The following is a 23,305-nucleotide window of genomic DNA, read 5'->3' on the forward strand; positions in this document are numbered from 1 at the left end:
TGGTGGCATGAAATGCTGCCCAAACCATGATGAATCCTGAGATCCATGTGTACATTTGAAGTCTGTGCCATTGCCTGATGATTTGGTGATGTCATTCAGCTTTTCTTCTTCAGGGAGCCATGACGATGTGAGTGGCATCTGAAATCACCCTAGACCATGTGGAAACTCATAGTCTGTGCAGCCAATGAGGGTCATGACTGTAGTTGTTTAGTGGTGCTGGCAAGAATTAATCACAGAATACAACAAACACTCTGAGAAGTTTATTTTAAAAGGAGAAAAATAGAGTTCAATGAAAATGAAGACACAACACACCCAAACTTATTGGGACACTTTGAAAGCAGTACTAAGAGGAAAGTTCATACCACTAAGTTCCCACAAAGAAACTGGAGAATAGTCACACTAGAGAATCAACAGGACAACTGAAAGCTCTAGAACAGAAAGAAGCAAACTCACCCTGGAGGAGTAGATGCCAGGAAATAATCAAATTGAAAGCTGAAATCAATAAAGTAGAAACTAGGAAAACAATACAAAGAATCAATGCAACAAAGAATCGGTTCTTTGAGAAAATCAACAAAATAGAAAAACCCTTATCCAAACTTACCAAAAGGCAGAGAGTGAACATGCAAATTAACAAAATCAGAAATTAAAAGGGGGACATAAAAATGAGGACAATGAGGAAACCCAGAGAATCATCAGGTCGTACTTTGAAAACCTGTAATCCACAAAATTCGAAAATCTAAAGGAATGGACAATATCCTGGATAGATATCACTTACCAAAATTAATTCAAGAACAGATAAACAATTTAAATAGACCTAGACCCCTAATGAACTAGAAGCAGTCATCAAAAGTCTCCCAACCAAAAAAAAAGCCCAGGGCCAGATGACTTCAGTGAAGAATTCTATCAGAAATTCAAAGAACAGCTAATACCAATTATCCTGAAAGTATTATGCACAATAGAGTCAGAAGGGTCATTGCCAAACTCTTTTTATGAGGCCTCAGTAACCTTGGTCCCCAACCCACACAAAGACACAACTGAGAAAGAGAACTGGCTGGGTGGTGGAGGCACATGCCTTTAATCCCAGCACTCAGGAGGCAGCGGCAGATGCATCTCTGTGAGTTTGAGACCAGCATGGTCTACAGGAGCTAGTTTCAGGATAGCCTCCAAACCCACACAGAAACCCTGTCTCAAAAAAAAAAGAAAAGAAAAAAAGAGAACTACAGAACAATCTCCCTCATGAACAGTGATGAAAAATACTCAATAAAATACTGGCAAATCAAATCCAAGAACACATCAGAAAAATCATCCTCCATGATCAAGTAGATATCTTTCTGCCAGAGATGCAGGGATGGTTCAACATATAAAAATCCATCAATATAATCCACCATATACACAATCTGAGAAACAAAAACCACATGACGATCTCACTAGAGGCCGAAAAAGCCTTTGACAAAATTCAACACCCCTTCATGATAAAGGTCTTGGAAAGATCAGGGATAACAGGAACATACCTAAACATAATAAAGGCAATATACAGAAAACCAACAGCCAATATCAAAATAAGTGGAGAGAAACTCAACATAATTCCTCTAAAATCAGGAACAAGACAAGGTTATCCACTCTCTCCATACCTCTTCAATATCGTACTTGAAGTTCTAGCTAGAGCAATAAGACAACAAAAGAGAATCAAAAGCATACAAATTAGAAAGGAAGAAATAAAACGTTCACTACTTGATGATATGATACTTCACATAAGTGACCAGAAGAATTCTACCAGGAAACTCAAACAGCTGACAAACACCTTCAGCAAAGTGGCAGGATACAAGATTAACTCAAAAAAATCAGTAGCTCTACTATGTATAGAAAATAAAGGGGATGAGAAAGAAATCAGAGAAACACCATGCTTTACAATAGCCACAAACAGCATGAAATATCTTGGGACAACTCTAACCAAACAGGTGAAAGACCTGTATGACAAGAACTTTGAGTCATTAAAGAAATTAAAGAAGACACCAGAATATAGAAATATCTGCCATGCTCTTGGATAGGTAGGATCAACATAGCAAAAATGGCAATCTTACCAAAAGCAATCTACAGATTCAATAAAATCCCTGTAAAAATCCCAGTACAATTCTTCACAGACCTTGACAGGACAATTCTCAACTTTATATGGAAAATCAAAAGACCAAGGACACCCAAAACAACCCAGTACAATAAAGGAACTTAAGGAGACATCACCATCCCTGAATTCAAGCTCCACTATACATCTATAATAATGAAAACAGCTTGGTACTGGCACAAAAACAGACAGGTAGACTAATGAAATAGAATTGAAAACTCAGATATTAATCCACACACCTATGAACATCTGATATATGACAAAGAAGCTAAAATAATACAATGGAAAAAAGAAAGCATCTTCAACAAATGGTGCTGGCATAACTGTTTTATCTGAGATAAAGTTCCAACCCCCTAGAAGTTGAAGATTTACCTCCTTAAGAAGCCAAAAGGGTTAAGACTGGGCTAGTTTAACCCACAGAAACAGTTGACCTGAACAAAGGGGAGCTCTTGGCCCCCAGAATGATGGCTGGGTGGACAGCACAGGACTGATCCAGACGCCCTGAATGTGAGTGTCAGTGAGGAGGCCTAGGTAATCTATGGGGACTTGGGTAGTAGATCCCAGGCATACAAATGGACTTTGGCTGCCCATCTCACAATGGATGCTCTCTCAGTCTGGACTCTTGTGGGAGGGCCTAGGCCCTGCCCCAGATGAAATGACAGATCTGGAGATCCTGCATTAAAGGTCTCATCCTCTCTGGGGATAGGAATGGAGATTGGGTGAGGTACTGGGGGACCTGGGGGAGAGGGGAGGGAGAGGGAGCTGGGATTGACATGTTAAGCAAGCTTCTCCCTAACTTGGAAGAAAAAAAGAGGCCAATTTGGATACCAAGATTCCTGTGATATAATTCTTATGTCCACACGTGTGTCTACTAGACCTTTAATGATGACATAATTTATTAATACTTTTAATTTTGGTCTCTGCTCATTTGTAGCAGTTTGCAAATATACTTATTTGTGATTTATTTCTGACTCATTTGTTCTCACTTTTTAAAAATCCCTTCTATCACACCTGTGCACCCAGCTCCAGGTGACCTTGGGTCCTCCTGGGGACCCATTCCCTGCCCATCACCCACTCCCTCAATCTTTTGGGGGCCACTCCCAATATCGAGAGGACCTGCTCACACAGGAAAGATGGGAATCCTTCCAGACCCCAATCCTGGCTCTCCCCACACCTGCATGTCTGGCTTCAGGAAAAAAGGAGATCAGTGGAGACAGAGAGAGAGACCCCACCTGCTCCCACTGGAAGATGGGATGGGAAGACAACAGTATAAGAACACACTCAGCAATAGAAAGACGAATATGACTCCACCAGAATCTAGAGACTCCACACAAACAAGACCTGAAAAGCACAACATAGATGAAGCAAAAGAGGCAGACCTAAAAAGTTATTTTATGAAGATGATAGAAACCCTCAAAGAAGAAATGAGAAAATCTCTTAAAGAAATAGAAGAAAAAAACAAACAAAAATTACATAAAATGGGGAAAAAGACAAACCAAAAAATTCAAGAAATAAAAGAATCTAAAGAGAGCCAAGACAAAACAACCAAACAAATGAAGGAAACAACTCAAACAGTTGAAGGCTTGAAAGCTGAAATAGAAACTATAAAGAAAACACAGAATGAGGGGATGCTGTAAATAGAAAAGCTGGGTAAATGATCAGGAACAACAGATACAAGTTTCACCAATAGAATACAAAAGATGGAAGAGAGAATATCAGGTGTTGAAGACTCATTGGAGGATATAAAATCATCAACAAAAGAAAATTTAAGTCCAACAAAACCTTAACACAACATATCCAGGAAATATGGGACACTGTGAAGAAGCCAAACTTGAAAATAATAGGTATAGAAGAAGGTGAAGAAATACAGCTCAAAGGTACAGAAAACATGTTCAATAAAATCATAGAAGAAAACATCTCTAACCTAAAGAAGGATATGCCTATTAAAATACAAGAATCTTACAGAACACCAAATAGTCTATAACATAAAAATAAGTCCCCTCACCACATAATATCAAGCCTACAGAATAAAGAGAAAATATTAAGAGCAGCTAAAGAAAAAGGTCAAGTAACATATAAAGGCAGACCTATCCGAATTACACCTGACTTCTCAATTGAAATATGAAAGCCAGAAGATCCTGGACAGATGTCCTACAAACACTAAGGGAAAAAGGATTCCAGCTCAGACTACTATATCCAGCAAAGCTTTCAATTACCATAGATGGAGAAAACAAAATATTCCACAACAAAGCCAGATTTAAACAATACATATCCAAAAATCCAGCCTTACAGAAATTACTGGAAGGAAAACTTCAACCAACACAAATAACTACGCTCACAAGGATATCCCACTTTACCAAACACCAAAAGAAAAAGGGAGGAAGGGCTGGAGAGATGGCTCAGAGGCCCACAAGAGTTAACAGCCAAACATGATAAAACAAGATAAAATAATACAAGCCAAAAGTTACCATATCAAGGCTTGATAATGCAATGCCATAGGAGGAAAGACTCCCAAGAGCAGGCAAAACAGTCAGAGAGAAACCTGCTACTATTATTAGGAATGCCACAAAATCACCAAGCTAACAAACATAACATATGCAGAGGACCTGATGCAGACTCACGTGGACCCAAGATTGATGCTTCAGTCTTGAGCTCCAAAGAACCCTTGATGGGAGATGTCATCTGTAAATATGTCTCTCTTACTGGTTGATGAATAAAGCACTGTTGGCCAATAGGTAAGCAAAATAGGTGGGACTAGGAGTCAAGGAGGATTGTGGGAAATGTAGTCAAGAGTGAAGAGTCACCATGTGATTCCCAGGAAGAGAGGATGCATCAGGATGGTATCCTCAGAAAGATAAGTCCATATAAAAATATATATTAGTAATCATGGGTTAATACTTAAGACAGTACTAGCCAATGAGAAGCCCTGGACATTGGCCAACAGCTTTATAATTAATATAGGGTCTTGTGTGTTATTTGGGGACTAAGACAGCTGCGGGACTCAGGTGGCTGTCAGGAAGAGTACACTTTACAAACCCTGCTTAGTTGAAAGAGAGGTCATATACTCCTGATGTCCTCCATTCCCTCCAAATCATAAATCTTTACTTCCCCTCTTCTTCAGGGTTCTCTGAGCTCCAATATGAAGGACACAATGGAGGCCTTCAGTTTAAAGTCTCTTTCAGCATAATGTCTGACTGTGGGTCTCTACAACTGTTCCCATGTTCTGCTGAAGGAAGTCTCTCTGATGATGAATGATCAGTCCCTTCTGCTCTTATTCCCTCCCAGCTGCCTGCATCCACCCACAAAATCCATTTTATTTCCCCTCACCAGGAAGATTCATGTGTGCATTTATAAGTTGTTGATCATAGCACCTGTGTTGTAAGTGTTCTGTTCAGGAAGTCATCTCCTGAATGACTTCAAGGCTATTCTTCACTTTCACTTCTATCAGGCTCAGTGTATTGGGGTTTATGTTGAGGTCTTTGATTCACTTGAACTTCCGTTTTGTTCAGTGCAATAAATATGGATCTATTTTGCATTCTTATACTTGGAGACATCCAGTTATACCAGGACTGTTTGTTGAAGATGCTTTCTTATTTTCACATGTATATTTGGCATTTTTATTAAAATTGAGTGTCCACTTGAAAGAACAATCCTCAACTTCATATGGAAAAACAAAAAAGTCAGGATAGCCAAAACAACCCTGTACAATAAAGAGAATTCTGGAGGCATCACCGTCCCTGACTTCAAACTCTACTATACAGCTATAGTAATGAAAAACCTTGGTATTGGCATAAAAACAGACAGGTGGATCAATGGAATCCAATCAAAGACTCTTGTATTAATCCATAAACCTATGAACACTTGATTTTGACAAAAGTTAAAATTGTACACTGGAAAAAAAGAAAGTATCTTCCACAAATGGTGCTGGCATAACTAGATGCTGGCATGTAGAAGAATACTGATAGATCCATATCTATCACCATGCACAAAACATAAGTCCAAATGTATCAAAGACGTCAACATAAATAAATCCAGCCACACTGAGAAGTGGGAAGTACCCTTGATGGAATTGGTACTGGAGACCACTTCCTGAACATAATACCAGTAGCACAGACACTGAGATTGAAACTGAAAAGCTTCTATAAGGCAAAGGACACAGTCAACAATAAATGACAGCACACAAAATGGGAAAAGATATTCACTAACCCCACATCTGACAGAGGGCTGATCGTCAAAATTTACAAAGCACTCAAGAAGCAAGTCTCCAAAACACCGAATAATTCATTAAAAAGTGGGGTATAGAACTAAATAGAAAATTCTCAATAGAGGAGACTAAAATGGCTGAGAGGCACTTGAGAAAGTGCTCAACATCCTTAGCCATTAGGGAAATGCAAATCAAAACAACTATGAGATACCATCTCACTCCTGTCAGAATGGCTAAAATCAAAACACCAATGACTGTTTATTCTGGTGAGGATGTGGAGAAAGGGGGACACTCCTTCACTGCTGGTGGGAGTGCCAACTTGTACAGCCACTTTGAAAATCAGTATGGAGATTCCTCAGGAAAATGGGAATCAGACTACCTCAAGATCCAGCAATTCCACTCCTAGGCATATACCCAAAAAATGGACATTCATACATTAAGGACATCTGTTCAACTATGTTCATAGCAGTATTATTTGTAATAGCCAGAACCTGGAAGCAATCTAGATGCCCGTCAACTGAAGAGTGAATAGAAAAAATGTGGTACATTTACACAATTTACTCAGCAGAAAAAAAATGGAATCTTGAAATTTGCAGGCAAATGAATGGCACTATAAGAAACCATCCTGAGTGAGGTAAACCAGTCGCAAAAAGAAAAACATGATATGTGCTCACTCATATATGGAATTTAAACATGGAGCAGGGGATTGCCAGCCTACAGTTCCACTGACAGAGATTCTTGGAAACAGGGAGGACCCTAAGAGAGATATGCATTGTGCCCCAGTGAAGGGGAATGGGAAAGGATCTCCTGAGTGGATTGGAAGCATGGGGGAGGGGAGAAGGAGCTGAGAGAAAGAGAGGGAAAGAAGAGGAGGGGAGAGGAGGACTTGAGGAGCAGAAAGATGGAGTCAGGAGAAGAATAGAGGAGAGCAGGATGAGACATACCATAATAGAGGGAGCCATGATAGGCTTGAGGAGAGATCTCCCACAGGGAATGTTAAATAGCCTCACCCTGTGCCAATATTTTGTAAAGCAGCCATTGGAAATAATACATAAGTAATTTCCTGAATCTATAGTTTACCATTACATGGATGACATTTTATTATCTGATTCAAACGTAGATAATTTAGAAAGAATGTTGAAAGAAGTAAAAAAAAACATTGCCTTGTTGGGGATTACAAATTGCTCCTGAAAAAATAAAAAGATGAGATCCTATTAATTATTTAGGTTATAAAATATGTTTGCAAAAAATTAGACCCTAAAAGGTTCAGATTAAGAAAGATTTATTGCAGGCTATTAATGATTTTTAAACATTGCTAGGAAGCATTTGCCATATATGACACATTATTGGGATAAAACCTGATGAACTGATTCATTTAAACAAAATGTATGATGGTGACAAGGACTTAAATAGTCCCAGAGAATTAACAGTTGAAGCTGAGAGAGAATAGGCTTTAGTGGAAGAAAAATTACAAATTGCACATGTGGATCATGTGGGCCCAAAGCTTAGCTGCATTCTAGTAATATTATCCTCTAGTCATTCCTCTGCTGGAATTTGAATGCAGAGGGAAGATAATGTCATAGATTGGATCTTTTGCCACATAAATCAAGTAAAAATTTAAAAATGATTCTAAAAGGGAAATTGAGGCTTTGTCAATTACAAAGAATAGATCCAGCAGAAATTACAGTACCTTTTACTAATGATAAAATTGAAAAATTATAGGTAGACAGTGAACACTGGCAAAAAAAAACTTGTAGCAATTTTGGGGGGAGGCTAACAACAATTATCCCAAAGCAAGAGAATTAAGCTTACAAAGAGAACTAACTAGATCCTTCCTTGCACTGTAAGGGAAATACCACTAACTGCAGCCCCTATATTCTATATGATGTAAATAAATTAGGAAAAGCGAATCAGAAAATTTAAGTAAAGCAGGTCTAAGTACTTATAATTCTTTTAAAAAGTCAAAATTATGTGCTATTTTCATGGCATTAATAGATCATAAAGAACCTCTCAACAAAATTACTGATACACAATATGCAGAAACTGTTGTTTTACATATTGACATCACAGAATTTATACCAAATAATGAATTGACTTTAACTTCTCTTATAAGATATAGACAGTGATGGGGGAGGGACAGGGGGAGGTTCTTGTCTTCCCTCATCTTGATGTGCCATGCTTTGTTCAAGGCCATGGAATGCCTGCTCCTTTCTGAATGGAGATGGAGGAGGACTGGGTGGAGAGAGGGGGAGACAAGATCAGAGGAGGTAGGGGAAATTGTGATCAGTATGTAAAATAAATGAGAACATGTTAATTTTAAACACAATCTGAAGTAATGCTGGAAATAGAAAAGCTGGGCCAAGAGTCAAGTACTACAGATGCAAGCATAACCAATGGAATACACGAGATGGAAAAGAAAATCTCAGGTGTTGAAGATACACTAGGAGGAATAGGTTCTTCAACCAAAGAAAATCTTAAGTCAAACACAAAATATCCAGGAAATATGGGAGACCACGAAAAGACCAACCTTAAGAATAATAGGTATAGAGTGCCTGGGGATTGCCTGGGAACTGCACAGAGCTGCCCATCCCAGCTGGAGCCAAATATGCCAGATCCCAGGTCTTCTCTTCCACCAAGGAGACCAGGGGACAAGCTGGTCCGGCAAGAACATCTCCTGTCAGAATGGCTAAAATAAAAAACACCAACAACAATTTATGCTGGAGAGGATGGGGGTAAAGGGAATACTCCTCCACTGCTGGTGGGAATGCCAACTTGTATAGCCACTTTGGAAATCAGTATGGTGATTCCTCAGAAAAATGGGAATAAACCTACCAAAAGACTCAGCAACTCCACTCTTAGGGAGTTGCCTAAGATGCCCATTCATACAACAAGGATGTCTGTTCCACTATGTTCATAGCAGCATTATTTGTAATAGCCGGAAGTTGGAAGCAACCTAGATTCCCCTCAACCAAAGAGTGGATAGGGAAAATGTGGTACATTTACACAATGGAGTACTATTCAGCAGAAAAAACAATGGAATCCTGAAATTTGCAGGCACCATACTGAGTGAGGTAACCCAGTCACAAAAAGAGAAACATGGCATGTACTCTCTCATATATGGATTTTAGACATAGATCTGGGGAGTGCCAGCCTACAGTCCCATGGCCAGAGAGTCTGAGAAACAGAACCTTCATTCAATGGCTGATGGAAGAAGAAGCAGACTCCCATGGCTAAGCACTGAGCTGAACTCAAGAAAGCCAGTAACAGAGAGGGAGGACTGATGACCAAAGGGATTAAGACTGGGCTGGTTTAACCCCCAGAAACAGCTGACCTGACAAGGGTTAGCTCTTGAATCCCAGACTAATGCCTGGGAATCCAGCATGGGACTGATCAAGACCCCCTGAATGTGGGTGTCAGTGATGAGGCCTACATAATATATTGATCCTTGGGTAGTAGATCATTATTTATCCCAGGTATACAAATGGACTTTGGACTCCCATCCAACAATGTGATATTCACTCTCACCCTGGACTCTTGGGAGAGGATCTAGGCCCTGTCCTGGATGAAATGACAGACTATGGACACCCTCATGGAGGGCCTCACCCTCCCTGGGGAAATAAGAGGATATTGGAGGGGTTGGTGGGAGGGCACGAGAGGAGAGGAGGGAAATGGAGAGGGACCCGGAATTGACATGTGAAGCAAAGTGGTTTATAATTTAAATTTAAAAATAAAAATATTTAAAAAGAATAATAGGTTTAACAGTGCATGGGGACTGCCTGGGGACCACACTGAGCCTCCCTTCCTGGCGGGAGCCTATGTACCCCAGTATCCTGGTCTTCTTCTCCACCCACAGGACCAGGCAAGTCGGGCCCTGTTTCTGGGTCAACATGTCATTGCCTAAAGACGGCTACTGAGTCTCCCCTCCCAGTGGGAACCTCGGCACCCAGATTCTTGGTCTTCTTCTCCAACAACTGAGCCAAGACTAAGACCAGGAAGAGGAGAACTGCAACATAATTGGACTTGTTTGCACCCACTAAAAAAAGGACACTGGTCCCCTAACCACCAGAACAGGAAGAGGCTTTTTCTGCACCCACTGGAAGAAGAGATGGGAAGAAGACAATACAAAAACACACTCAGCAACAGAAGAACAGATATGATACCACCAGATTCTAGAGACTCCACACCAGCAAGACTACAACATTCCAATGCAAATGAAAAAGGAGAGAATGACCATAAAAACAACTTCATGAAAATGATAGAGGCCTTCAAAGGGGATATGGGAAAAACTCTGAAGAAATGGGAGGAAAAAAAACAAACCAAAAATAATGCAAGAAATGGAAGAAAAAGCAAACAAATGAATGCAAGAAATGGAAGGAAAAACAAACGAAAAGTCAAAAAATGCAACAAATGGAGGAAAAGACAAAGCAAAAATTGCAAGAAGCAATTCAAACAGTGCAAGGGTTGAAAACTGAAATAGAGATGAAAACTACAGTCTGAAAGAAGGATGGAAATAGAAAAGCTGGACAAATGGTCAGGTACTTCAGATGCAAGCATAACCAACAGAATACAAGAGATGGAAGAAAGAATCTCAGGTATCGAAAATGCAATAGGAGAAATAGATTCATCGACCAAAGAAAATCTTAAGTCCAACAAATCCCTAACACAAAATGCCCAGGAAATACAGGACACCATGACAAGATCAAACCTAAGAATAACAGGTATAGAAGAAGGAGAAGGAAACCACCTCAAGGGGGTAGAAAATATATTCAACAAAAACATAGAAGAAAACTTTCCCAACATAAAGAAAGACATGACAATAAAGGTACAAGAAGCTTACAGAACACCAAATAGAGTGGGCCACAAAAAATTCCCCTCACCACATAATAGCAAGACCAAAAATATGCAAAATAAAGAAAGAATATTAGAAGCAGCTAAGGAAAAAGGTCAAATAATGTAAAAAGGCAAACCTATCAGAACTACAACTCAATGCTCCATGGAAACCCTGAAAGCCAGAAGGTCCTCATAAATATTCTGCCAACAATAAGAGATCAGCGATACCAGCTAAGACTGCTATACCCAGCAAAATTTTAAATCACTATACATGGAGAAAACAAGATATTCCATGACAAAACCAGATTCAAACAATACTCATCCACTAACCCAGCCCTACAGAAAGTTCTGGAAGGAAAACTCCAACACAAGGAAATTAACTACAAAAAACAGAAAAACATAGGCAATAGATAATCCCACTTTGCCAACAGCAAAGGAAACAAGGGGTGGAAATCCACATGTAATTCCACCAACAACAACTATTCCAAAACAAACAAGAATGAGCAATCAATCATCATTAATATACCTCAATATTAAAGGTCTTAACTCACCCATAAAAAGACACAGGATAACAGGATGGATTCAAATACAGAACCCATCCTTCTGCTGCATACAAGAAACACAACTCAGCATCAAAGACAGTCATTACCTCAGAGTTAAAGGTTGGGAAAAGATTTTCCAATCAAACGGATGCAAGAAACAATCATAGATGATTTTTTTGCTACAGAAGTAAAATTAAAATCCATCAAGAAATGTTACATAGAAGTAGATGCCTAGATATGTGCAAGCCCAACTGCACTCCTGTATGCCACCTGCTCACATAAAAACTCACCGTTGGGCATCCCCATCTCTATTCTATGTGGGATTTCTTCCTCCTGCATCCTCATGTCCATCTTTCCATCTTTAACCTGTGTACACTTGATGATTTCTATCCCAAGCTTTCTATCTCAAGGATGTTTCCAAGGTGAACTTCCATGGCCCTGCCCACTTTGTTCTCCATACCTGAAACATATGCAATCTCTCAAAACCCCAAGACATCCCAAATGACCAGAGGTTCTAAGATATAAAGAAATAAGTCTCCTCCATAAAGAAATCTGGCACTGCTGTTCCTGAGTTCTCTTCTGTCAATGTTTCCTACGTTCTCCACTGGACCGATGGACTGATGGTTGTTCAGAGGAGACACTGAGTGCAAAAGGTGGTGGGACAAGAAAGTGTAGCTCTCATCCCTCATCAAGGAAACTTCATCACGCAGCAGACAAAGACCATTGCACATTACATTACATATACCTCTACAGACACAACAAACCGAAATGCGGAGTTGCAGAGCTCAGCTGCAGTGCACACATATACAAAACAACTCCTACATTGTGGAAGAGGAGGAGGAAATATTGTAGGACCCAAAGGATCCAGGAATTTGTTGTGAGACTGTGTCTCCTACAAACATCAGAACCAACACCCATAAAGTCTCAGCAACATGACAGCCTAAACATGAGCTGGACAAGGACAACAAAACAGGCATGTCAAAGTAGATGTGAGAAATCCAATGAGCCCTCAACCCAACATAAGTGACTACAGAGAACTAAAAATGTCCCCCTGAGTCTGGAAGAAATAGTCTTCCCCAGAGCAGACAATACCAACTGGTTATCCAATATCAAATGGTCAGCTCTGAAAACATGCAATAACATTATGCAGATTAAGCAGGTAAATTAAATTGGATATGTATATGCATATACATATATGCATGTAACAGCAGTAAATTTGTAATGAAGCCATGGATTTGAAAAACAACAAGGAGAGTTACATGGGAGGGCTTAGGGACAGTAAAAGGCAGGGTAGAAATGACATATCATAATCCAAAAGGCAAAGAAAAACCATGATGAGGTCACGAGACCTAAAAAATCATTATCAATGGATAAAGTAGCAGATATTCTTTCAATTTTTCCATTGCCATCAGCTAGTGATGTACTTCTCACACACACAACTAAGAAAAGAACACTGGTGGATAACAGTCATCAGTCAAGTGGTACACCACCTTTCAGAATGGTTCCCATTATGGATAGGTGAGTACTTCTATTCTCCAGACAAATACACCTGTATCTAATCGAAAAATAATAAAATTGACACATAATATTCAGACCCCATAATGTAAATGGAGAAATTACAGTCATAACAACAGTGCTGTGTGCAGGATGCAGCACACAGGAGAATAGCAGTGGAATTGACATATTCCACACGGCATCCCTTGAGGCCTCTCTAAGCACAGAGATAAGGAACGAGAACCAGACATACTTACCAGGGATTGACAACTTCAGGGGATCACTAGGCAGTGACCACAAGGAGGGACTGTGTTCAGGAGAAGCAAAGCATCTGTAGGTCCTGCTGTGCCCTGGGCTCACAGGGGAGATGAGGAATGTGCTGTGGGACTGACGTGAACAGTTCTGGGGGAAGGAGGCATTTCCACCTCTGCAGAGGATGAAGATGTTAAATGGAGAATGTGTGTGACAGAGGAGAGTCACATTTCTTTCTGGGAATCCCTGAGGTATTGAATCCACAGTAAGGGATGGCTTCTCCTGGTAAACACCTGAAAGTAAAAGACCCTGCTATTACTTGGTCATGGTGACAAATGCCCTTAATTCTAGCACTCAGGATAGAGAGGCAGATGGATCTGTGTGAGTTTGAAAACAACCTGCTCTGTATCCAGGTTTTAAGGCCATACAGAACTACATGGTGAGACCCTATGTCAACAAAACTACAAAAGTCCCTTGTCTTAGTTAAGGCCTCTATTGCAGTGATGAAACCATGACCAAAAAAAGAAGCGGGAGATGAAACGTTCATACACTTACACTTTAACATTGACTTTCATCACTGAAGAAGTCAGGACAGGAACTCAAATATGGTAGGATCCTAGAGGCATGAGCAGATGCAGAGGCCACGTAGGGGAGCAGCTAAGTGGCTTGCTTCCACTGGCTTGCTCAGTCTGCTTTCTTATACAACTGAGGACTGCCAGCCCAAGGATAACATAGCCCACCATGGTCTGGACCCTCTCCAGTTAATCAAAACTTGAAAAAAATGCCTTTCAGCTGGATCTCATGAAGGCCTTCCCTAAACTGAGACTCATTCCTATCTGATGACTCTATCTTGTGTCAAGTTGACAAAAACCTGGACAGTACAATCCTGTTGTTTTTAGCCTGATTAGAAATAAGCCTACAATTCACTGAGTCTGATCATAGAGAAGAAAAGATGAAGACAAAAGGTAACTCATCTATTGCTAATCTATACAGATCCCAAAACATGTTTCTAATATTTTTCCATGGTCAGCACAGAGGGAGGGTCACAACACAAACAGAGTCTGGTGTTGAATATTAGTTGATGCAGTTCTTGCCCAATACACACAGTTTCCTGTGTTCTATGTTCATCGCCACACGAATGGTATCCTTGTCCAAATCAATAACACTAGTACTGGAAGAGTAAAAGCATAGGGATCATAAATTCAAGATTATATTTGGCTGCATGGCTAGTTGAAGGCCAGTATGTGAAATGTGAGAATATGTATCAAAGAAAACTGTCAATAAAAATGGAAATTGAAGATGAAAGGAAAATGGGAGAAAAAAGAGAGACAAGAGAAAAGGAACATAATGGAGCTGAAAGGAGAGGAGAGAGAGGAAGGGAGAGAGAGGAAAGGGGGGAGAGGAGAAAGGGAAAGGAGAGGGAAGAGATCAATACATAGGAAGAGATACACAGGGCAGGGCTTGTAATGGGACATATGTGGTTCAGTGAGGTAGGCATCACAGAGTGATGCTGAAGAACAGTGTTCTTGCGCAGATGCTCACCTGTCACCACCAGCTCCAGCTGATCACTCTTTTGTGACCATTGACCTCCCTTTCTGTATTCACAGTAGTAAACTCCCACATTCTCATGTGTCATCCTCTGCAGACTGAATTCAAACACCTCCTGAGATCCCTCTGGGGTACTATCCAAGCATTTTCCATTGAATACACTACTAGAGAGACATACTCGGGTCACCCCTGGAGGGGTCCTGCAGAAGATGCTCATACCACTGCCTGTGGGAATCACAGGTCCTGGAACTGCCCAGATGTAAGGCTGGGGTGGGGGTCCTGGAGAGACATAGGGAAAAAAGCAGTAGTCAACTGATGTCAGGAGAGACTGGTTCCCAAGGAGTCATAGAGTAACTCCCACAACAATTACTAATCGAGAAATTGCCCCCAAAGACATGATCATTGGCCAACATGGTGGTGGCATTTCGTCAGTTGATGTCCCTTCTCCCCAGATCACTCTGCCTTGTGTCATGTTGAAAGACAACTAATCAGCTCACCTCCAAAGTAAAGTCTCCTCAGTTTCAGAATTGAGTTTCTGGCATAGTCCCAGAGACCTGAACATGGTTACTGTTCACGACAATGTAAGAGTAACTCTCATAACCTTAGTGCTATCAACTGCCTCCACTCATTGTCTCCTGCCAGCCCCGGAAAGTACCCTGTGGGTTGCCACTCCTATCACCAAAACTTTCCACTTCCTTGGCCCAGTCAACAGGAAACAGCATTAAATCACTATCCTATATCTGACTTTGTCTCTTGCTTCCATGAAAACACAACCACTGTTCCATCTCCAACATCACACAAACCCAGGGAGCTGCCAAAAATAAATGAATCCCATATGTGCGGTAGGCAATTTACACAATTTATACAGCATTTGTTCACCTCTGTCTCACAGACCGTGTGTCTTCCCAATAACAGATCTCAGTAAGAGAGTCAGACACAACCAATGAGAGAACTAATGGGAGAAAAAGAAAACAAATTAGACACCAAGTGTCTGTATCCTCAGGAGGGAGCTTGTGTGTGCAGTTAGCCCCTCCTCAAGGCCAGAGGCAGATATCAAGTGGGCATTACTAGCATTTGATTACAACCTCCACATGTTAGATGGCTGCAGTACCAAGGAGTAATCATTAAGTGTGCCAGTAGCTGCCAACGAAAATCCAGTCTCGGTATCTGCTAAAGATTTCATGAGTTCCTCCCATGCTACTCCCAGTCAAACTCAGTTTTCCTTGGATAAAGCAGACAACAGACTCACCATACTGTGCCCAGATGCTCTGGTCCATTAAAAACACTGAAAATAGAGCAAAGAGTCAGATAAGAGAAGTCTGTCCTGTTATACACAGATCCCGACCCAGAACTCAGATCAGAAGACCATGGCCAGATGGGCAGGCTGAGGCCAGGAAAGACTCCTCTGTGGCCACTACGCCAGGTCTTCATAGATTAAGAGATCTGTGAAAGGAACCCAGGTTACAAATCTGGAATGCTGTATTCCTTACCACTCTGGCTAAAATATAATGACCCCTGTCTCACTTACCAAATCCAAGAAGAGCAGCTCCAAGTCCCATGGCAGTGCCTCTTGCCAGATCTCCACATAAACAACACACAGGACTGATGACACAGTTCACACAGTGGGACACACCCAAGAGAATGAGAAGGCCAAGGGAGGGTATGGTGACATCCAACACAAAAGAGGAAGAGGATTGTTCTTGCACAAGACCTGTTCTGACTCCTTCTAACCCCCAGCTCTAGGCTGGGCAATGGTTCCTCTATGTAGTTACTATTCTGGCTTTAAATTCTCAATGACATTATGTAAAGAGGTAGGGGGATGCTGTTCCCTGAATCACAAATACAACAAAGCCACATAGAAGTTTATTAGGAAAGGAAGGTAATAGGCTGAGAAAGAAATCAGAGAAACCTCATCCTTTACAATAGGCACAAACAACATAAAATATCTTTAGCTATCTCTAACCAAACAAGTGAAAGAACTGCATAACAAGAACTTTGACTCATTAAAGAAAGAATTTAAAGAAGATACCAGAAAATGGAAAGATCTCCCATTCTCATGCATACAATCAACATAATAAAACTGTCAAACTTACCAAAAGCAATTACACATTCAACACAATGCCCATCAAAATCCCAGCATAATTCTTCACAGACCTTGAAAGAAAAATACTCAACTTTATATGGAAAAATAAAAAAAGGATAACCGAAACAACCCTGTGTATTAAAGAAACTTCCAGAGACATCAAGGTCTACTATAGAGCTATATTCCTGAAAACGGCTTGATATCGGCACAAAAATAGACATGAAGGCTAATAGAATTGAATTAAAAACATTGATATTAACACACACACACACCTACAAACACTTGATTTTTTACAAAGAAACTAAAGTTATACAATGGAAAAAAGAAAGAGTCTTCTAAAAAAGGTGTTGAAATAACTGGATACTGGCATGTAGAAGACTGCAGATAGATCCATGTCTATTGCCTTACACAAAACTTAAGCCCAAATGGACCAAAGAACTCAACATAAATCCAGCCACACTGAACCTCTTAGAAGAGAAAGTGGGAGGTACCTTTGAATGAATTGGTACAGGAGATCACTTCCTGAACAGAACACCAGTAGCACACATACTGGTAGTGACAGTTATTAAATGGGACCTCCTGAAACTGGGAAGCTTCAGTAAGCAAAGGACACAGCCAACAAGACAAAACAACAGCACACACAATGGGAAAAGATCTTCACCAACCCCTCATCTGACAGTGAGTTGATTTCCAAATTATACAAACAACTCAAGAAGCTAGTGATCATCAAAACACCAGGAAAATACAATTAAATTGTGGGGTACACCTCAGGCTTGGGCCCATACCGTCCTCCACTCTCTGCCCTCTGTTTGAGGTGAGTGTGGGCTCTCCTAGGGCATGGCTCCTGCCATCTCCCCTTTGAACTTCCTGAGTCTTCGTTGCAGGTAGTGGACCCGCCACAACTGGGAAGACCACCTAGAATCTTGCCACACCTCAGTATTGGCTCCCCCTCTACTGTCCACTTGAGTATTTACTCCCCATGCCCTCTGCTTGGGTAAGGAGAGGCCGAACCTTCCAGAGTTGCAGACAAGAAAGAGGTGGCCGACCTACACCACTTGGAGATGAGATTAGAGGTAGAAACCCTACCTGCACACAATCAAAGGAGGGATGGGAAGATAGCAGTTTAAGAACATACTCAACAGCAGAAATGCCAATATGACACCACCAGAATCTAGGGACTCTACAACAGCAAGACTTAAACAACACAGATGAAGTAGAAGAGAAGGACCTTAAAATCAAATTTATGAAGATAGTGGAGAGCATCAAAGAGGAAACAAGAAAATACATTGAAGAAATGGAAGAAAAAACACAAAAAATGCAGGAAATGGAGGAAAAGACAAACCAAAAATTTCAAGAAATAAACAAATCCCTTAAAAGAAAGCCAAGAAAAAACAACCAAAAAAGTGTAGGAAAGAATTCAAACAGTTCAAGCTGAAATAGAAGCAATATAGAAAACACAGAAGGAGGGGATGCTGGAAATACAAAAGCTGGGTAAATAATCAGGAACTATAGATGTAAATACATGCAATAGAATACAAGAGGTAGAAGAGAGAAATACAGGTGTGGAGGACTCACTAGAGGAAATACACTCATAGACCACAGAAAAATCTCATGTCCAGCTAATCCCTAACACAAAATATCCAGTAAATATGGGGCACCGTGAAAAGGTCAAACCTGCAAATAGTAGGTATAGAAGAAGGTGAAGAAATATAGGACATAGAGGAGCAGAAAGGTTGAGTGAGGGGAAGAATAGAGGAGAGCAGGATGAGGGGTACCATAATAGAGGGAGCCATTATAGGTTCAAGGAGAGGTCTGGCACAAGTGAGATTTTCCGAGATCTACAAGATTGACATCAACTGGCATTAAGGCTAACTTAAATGCCCTCACATGACAATGAGATTGATGACTACCTTATATGCCATCCTAGATCCCTCATTCAGTGGCTGACAGAAGTAGAAGTAGACACCGACAGCTAAAAACCGCACTGAACTCTTGGAACCCAGTTACAAAGAGGAGTGACAAGCAAAGGAATAAATGATGGGGGAAGTCCTGTGTGTATGTCAATAAAGCACTGTTGGCTAATAGGGAAACAAGATAGGTGCGACTAGGAGTCCAGGAGGATTCTGGGAATGAGAAACACAGAGAATCAAGATGCAATGCCATGAGGTAGGAAGCCTGGAAATTTCTCCGGTAAGAGAAATACTTAGATTAACAATTATGGGGTAATAACTTAAGTCAGAGCTACCCAGTAAGAAACAAGCAAGCCCAACAGCTTCATAATTAATATAGCCTCCTGTCTGTTTATTTGGGACTGATGCAGCTCTGGAACCAGACTGGCAGGAAGGCTTCGCTTTACATAATGGTGATCAGGAGTGTGATGATTAATTTCCACGTAGAATGACAAAAGCTTTAAAGAAATTTTAGAAACAGAAGAATGGAGAGAAGCACAGATTTTTGGTAGCAGCATTTTCTCAGGTGGGCTCTGTTTTGCTAGCGACAAGCCGAGATTCACGCCACTCGCTTACGGGAGTCTTCCTGACTCGGCATAAAAAGAAAAAATAAAACAGCAATATTCTTTTAAGTGACTCTGCTAACATTGAAAGGTTATACATACAGATGGAAGTGGCAATGACCACATCTCTGAGCCAGCAGCTCTTGCTGGATGTCAGACTGAGACAATGAGCTGGGATCATGCTTATGCCCGCCATCTTGGAAAAACTGCAGTTTAAACAACCGTGGTTTTAACAGATAAGACACATGGCCAGAAAAACATAAAGATTTACAGTAAAGTCAGACTTTGATGAAGAAAAAACCTCTAAAGGTTTACAGTGTGTTTAAAAATATACATAAGATTGAGAGACAAAAAGAAAGGCAAAGTGAAAAATAAGTATAGAAGGCAGCTGTGGTGGCGCACACCGGTAGGATTTGCTCCAGAGGCAGAGGCAGGCTGATTTCCAAAGAGAAATCCTGTCTCAGTGAAAAATAAATAAAGGTAAAAGAAATAAAGTAATAAATATAAATAAATAAGCCACGTAAAGATGGAAAATACACAGAGAGTCTGGATACTGTATGCTATTGTGGTTTTTTTGCTCAGGAAGGAACAACAGCTAAAGTACACTTGATTATAAATGCTGCTGAATTAATTCAACTTACATCTTCTGAAAATTCCTTGACTTCAAAATTTAAGTATAAGGATATGTTACTTGGAAAAGACGTTTTTGTTTATGTTTCTACAGAAAATGAAAACCAGAGGATTCCCTCTAGGCTTCTGAGGTTTTATGAACCAAGCCCTCCAGAAGCAATGGCCCAATTGATTCAACATCTAACACAGCTAACATGATGCACCCTTACAGACCCTGAAAATAATGACTTACACAGGTTTCTGAGTTTTGTCATGATCCCCATGGTATGAACAGCACCCCCTTCCAGCACGAAGCAGTTTGAAATGAGCAACATCCTAATTCCCATTTTGTTTATAAATCTTTGTTTTCATTTAAATAGGATTGCTTATAATTGGTTAATGATCACAACCAATCTCTTTTTAATGGTAAAAAGGGGAATTATGGTATGGGTATGGTTTTTCATTTATTGATAAAAATTCAAGGTCAATTTTGTGATGTGCATATTTCTCCTCTTGATTAAGTATTGTGCTTCTACTGATGTTTTAAAAGTGTAATGTGCAATTAAATGCATATTATAGAGAGTTACTTATAATATTCACAACTTATAGTTAGGTAGGTCAGGTTTGCTAGATATATAGAGATGTATTTGAGACAGATAGACAGTCTTCAAACCTTTCAAAGACCTTCAGAAAATGGCATTTAAAATGGTTTAGGGTTTTTCTTGACAATGAGAATTGTTTGCTCCTGGCAGCACCAATTACGTCTGAGAGAAAGATGGGCATCAAAGAAACTCGTTATGGAGTTTGCTTTCAACATGGGAAGATTAGACATTTGGGCAAGAAACTGCTCTTGCATAGACTGCTTGACTGTTACTGTATAAACTGGACATGCAGGATGAACAGGAAAGTGACTACTGAACTCAAACAGTCCTTCAGGGTTCCTGATTCATGGAAGAGTCTACAAGACTTTCTGCAGGACACAGAAAAATGACTGACAGACTGCTGATGCAGATGGACAGTTTGAAATTTCCTGCTTTGCTGAGAAGTGTTCCAGACACACTGTGGCCTATGGGCTGAAGATGGATGCCCCAACATTACAGAGGAACTTTGGGTGCCTGTCCAGGTAGCAAGATGTCTCTGTCAATTCTAGTGTTTATATATACTTCTGTGGTTTTTGATAGAGTTGAAGGCAGATAGTTATAATTATAGCTTTCCTTAGATATGATAAAAGATAAGCTACATATAGGACTTTGAACTCACAAGGATGGGATAGATGATATTTTCTTTAAATCTTACTGAATATTGATAGACCAAATATTTTAACTGTGTTCTTACTTGATACCAGTTATATTATATATATTTTGACTATGTTAAACTAAAGACCTTTCTTTTTGTTTAGACAGAAAAGAGGAGATGATGGGGAAGTCCTGTGTATATGTCAATAAAGCACTGTTGGCCAATAGGGAACCAAGATAGGTGCAACTAGGAGTCCAGGAGGATTCTGAGAAGGAGAAACACAGACAGTCAAGATGTAACAGCATGGGGTAGGAAGCCCGGAAATTTCTCCGGTAAGAGATATTTTTAGATTAACAATTATGGGATAATTACTTAAGTCAGAGCTAGCCAGTAAGAAAAAAGCAAGGACAATAGCTTCATAATTAATAAAGCCTCCTGTGTGTTCATTTGGGACTGATGTGGCTCTGGAACCAGGCTGGTGGAAGGCATCTCTTTACACAAGCAAAGGAATAAAGATCCTGCTGGTGAAACCCACAAAGGCCGCTGATGTAAATGAGGGGCAACACATGGACCCCAGACTGATGACTAAGACGCCAGCATGATACTGATGCAGACCCCCCTGAACCTGGGTGTCAGAGAGGAGGCCTCAGATAGAAGATCATTATTTATCGCTGGCATAAAAATGGCCTCTGGGAGCCCATTCCATGTGGAGAGATGCTCTTTCAACTTGGAAACATGGGGGAGGGCCTAGACCCTGCCAGGAATGATATGACAGACATTGAAAATCCCATATGGAAGTCTTTACCCTCCCTGGGGAGCAGAGGGTGGATAGAGTGGTGGTTGGGGATGGGGGAGGAGAGGATGGAGAGGGAGGTGGGAGTAACATGTGTAAAAAGTTAAATAAAAAAGTTTTTTAAAGAATGACCTGAGGAACACACAATAGCTTGATTTCAGGTAAACAATTCTACAGTGCACTTTTTATGCTTAAAATTCACATCTTATAAAAAACAATTGTTCTCATTTGAATGGGGAAAGGATAAATGGGGAAGATAGTGAGAGAAAAAGCTGAAGTAGCCTTATCCCAAAACCTGAAAGTACCCTACTCTTCTAGTACCATGTCCAAAGAGACATGCTGAAAATTTCATGTCCAAACTTCTTTTTCTCTGTGCGCAAGTACTTTTTACATTAAATCACTTTCTAAGAAAAAAAAAAAGAAACATAGCTCAAGGGTGCAGAAAACAAGTTCAGGAAAATCATAGAAGAAAACTTTCCCAACCTAAAGAAGGGCATGCCTATGAAAGTACAAGAAACTTCCAGAACACCAAATACACTTGACCACAAAAAGAAGTCCCCTTGCCACATAATAATCAACAGATACAAAAAAAGTGGATAACTGCCTCTATCTCATCAGAAAAACATGACTTAAAGTTAGAGTTCAACACCACAAATAGCAGAAACCCTAAAAACTCATGAAAATTGAACAATGCACAATTGCACCATCCCTGGGTCAAAGAAGAAAAAAAACGGAAATTAAAGACTTCCTAGAATTCAATGAGAATGAAAACACAACATACCCCAACTTTTGGAAAACTTTGAAAGCAGTGATCAGAGTAAAGTTCATTTCACTAAGTACCCACATGAAGAAACCTCTTAGAAGAGAAAGTGGGTGGTACCCTTGAACAATTTGGTACAGGAGAGAGCTTCCTGAACATAACACCAGTAGCACAGACAGTGAGATCAACAATTAATAAATGCGACCTACTGAAACTGATAAGCTTCTTTAAGGCAAAGGACACAGTCAGCAAGACAAAAAGGCAGCCCACAGAATGGGAAAAATATTCACTAATCCCACATCTGACAGAGCGTTGATATCCAA

General features: G+C 40.3%; 1 protein-coding gene across 1 annotated transcript in view; it reads right to left on the minus strand.

Moving 5' to 3' along the window:
• The window catches only part of LOC101842025 (leukocyte immunoglobulin-like receptor subfamily B member 2), a 55,677-nt gene extending 39,048 nt beyond the window's left edge, over positions 1–16,629 (minus strand). Inside the window, exons 1-4 of the mRNA XM_021235375.2 lie at positions 16,518–16,629; positions 16,239–16,274; positions 14,984–15,268; positions 13,447–13,734 (exon numbers count right to left, since the gene is read on the minus strand). Coding sequence (XP_021091034.2) covers positions 13,447–13,734; positions 14,984–15,268; positions 16,239–16,274; positions 16,518–16,548 — 640 coding nt within the window. The 5' untranslated portion in view covers positions 16,549–16,629. The remainder of the gene's footprint in view (positions 1–13,446; positions 13,735–14,983; positions 15,269–16,238; positions 16,275–16,517) is intronic.
• Positions 16,630–23,305: the final 6,676 nt, after the last annotated feature.

This window comes from Mesocricetus auratus, unplaced genomic scaffold (genome assembly GCF_017639785.1).
Source record: "Mesocricetus auratus isolate SY011 unplaced genomic scaffold, BCM_Maur_2.0 Super-Scaffold_100037, whole genome shotgun sequence".
NCBI classification, from domain to species: Eukaryota; Metazoa; Chordata; class Mammalia; order Rodentia; family Cricetidae; genus Mesocricetus; species Mesocricetus auratus.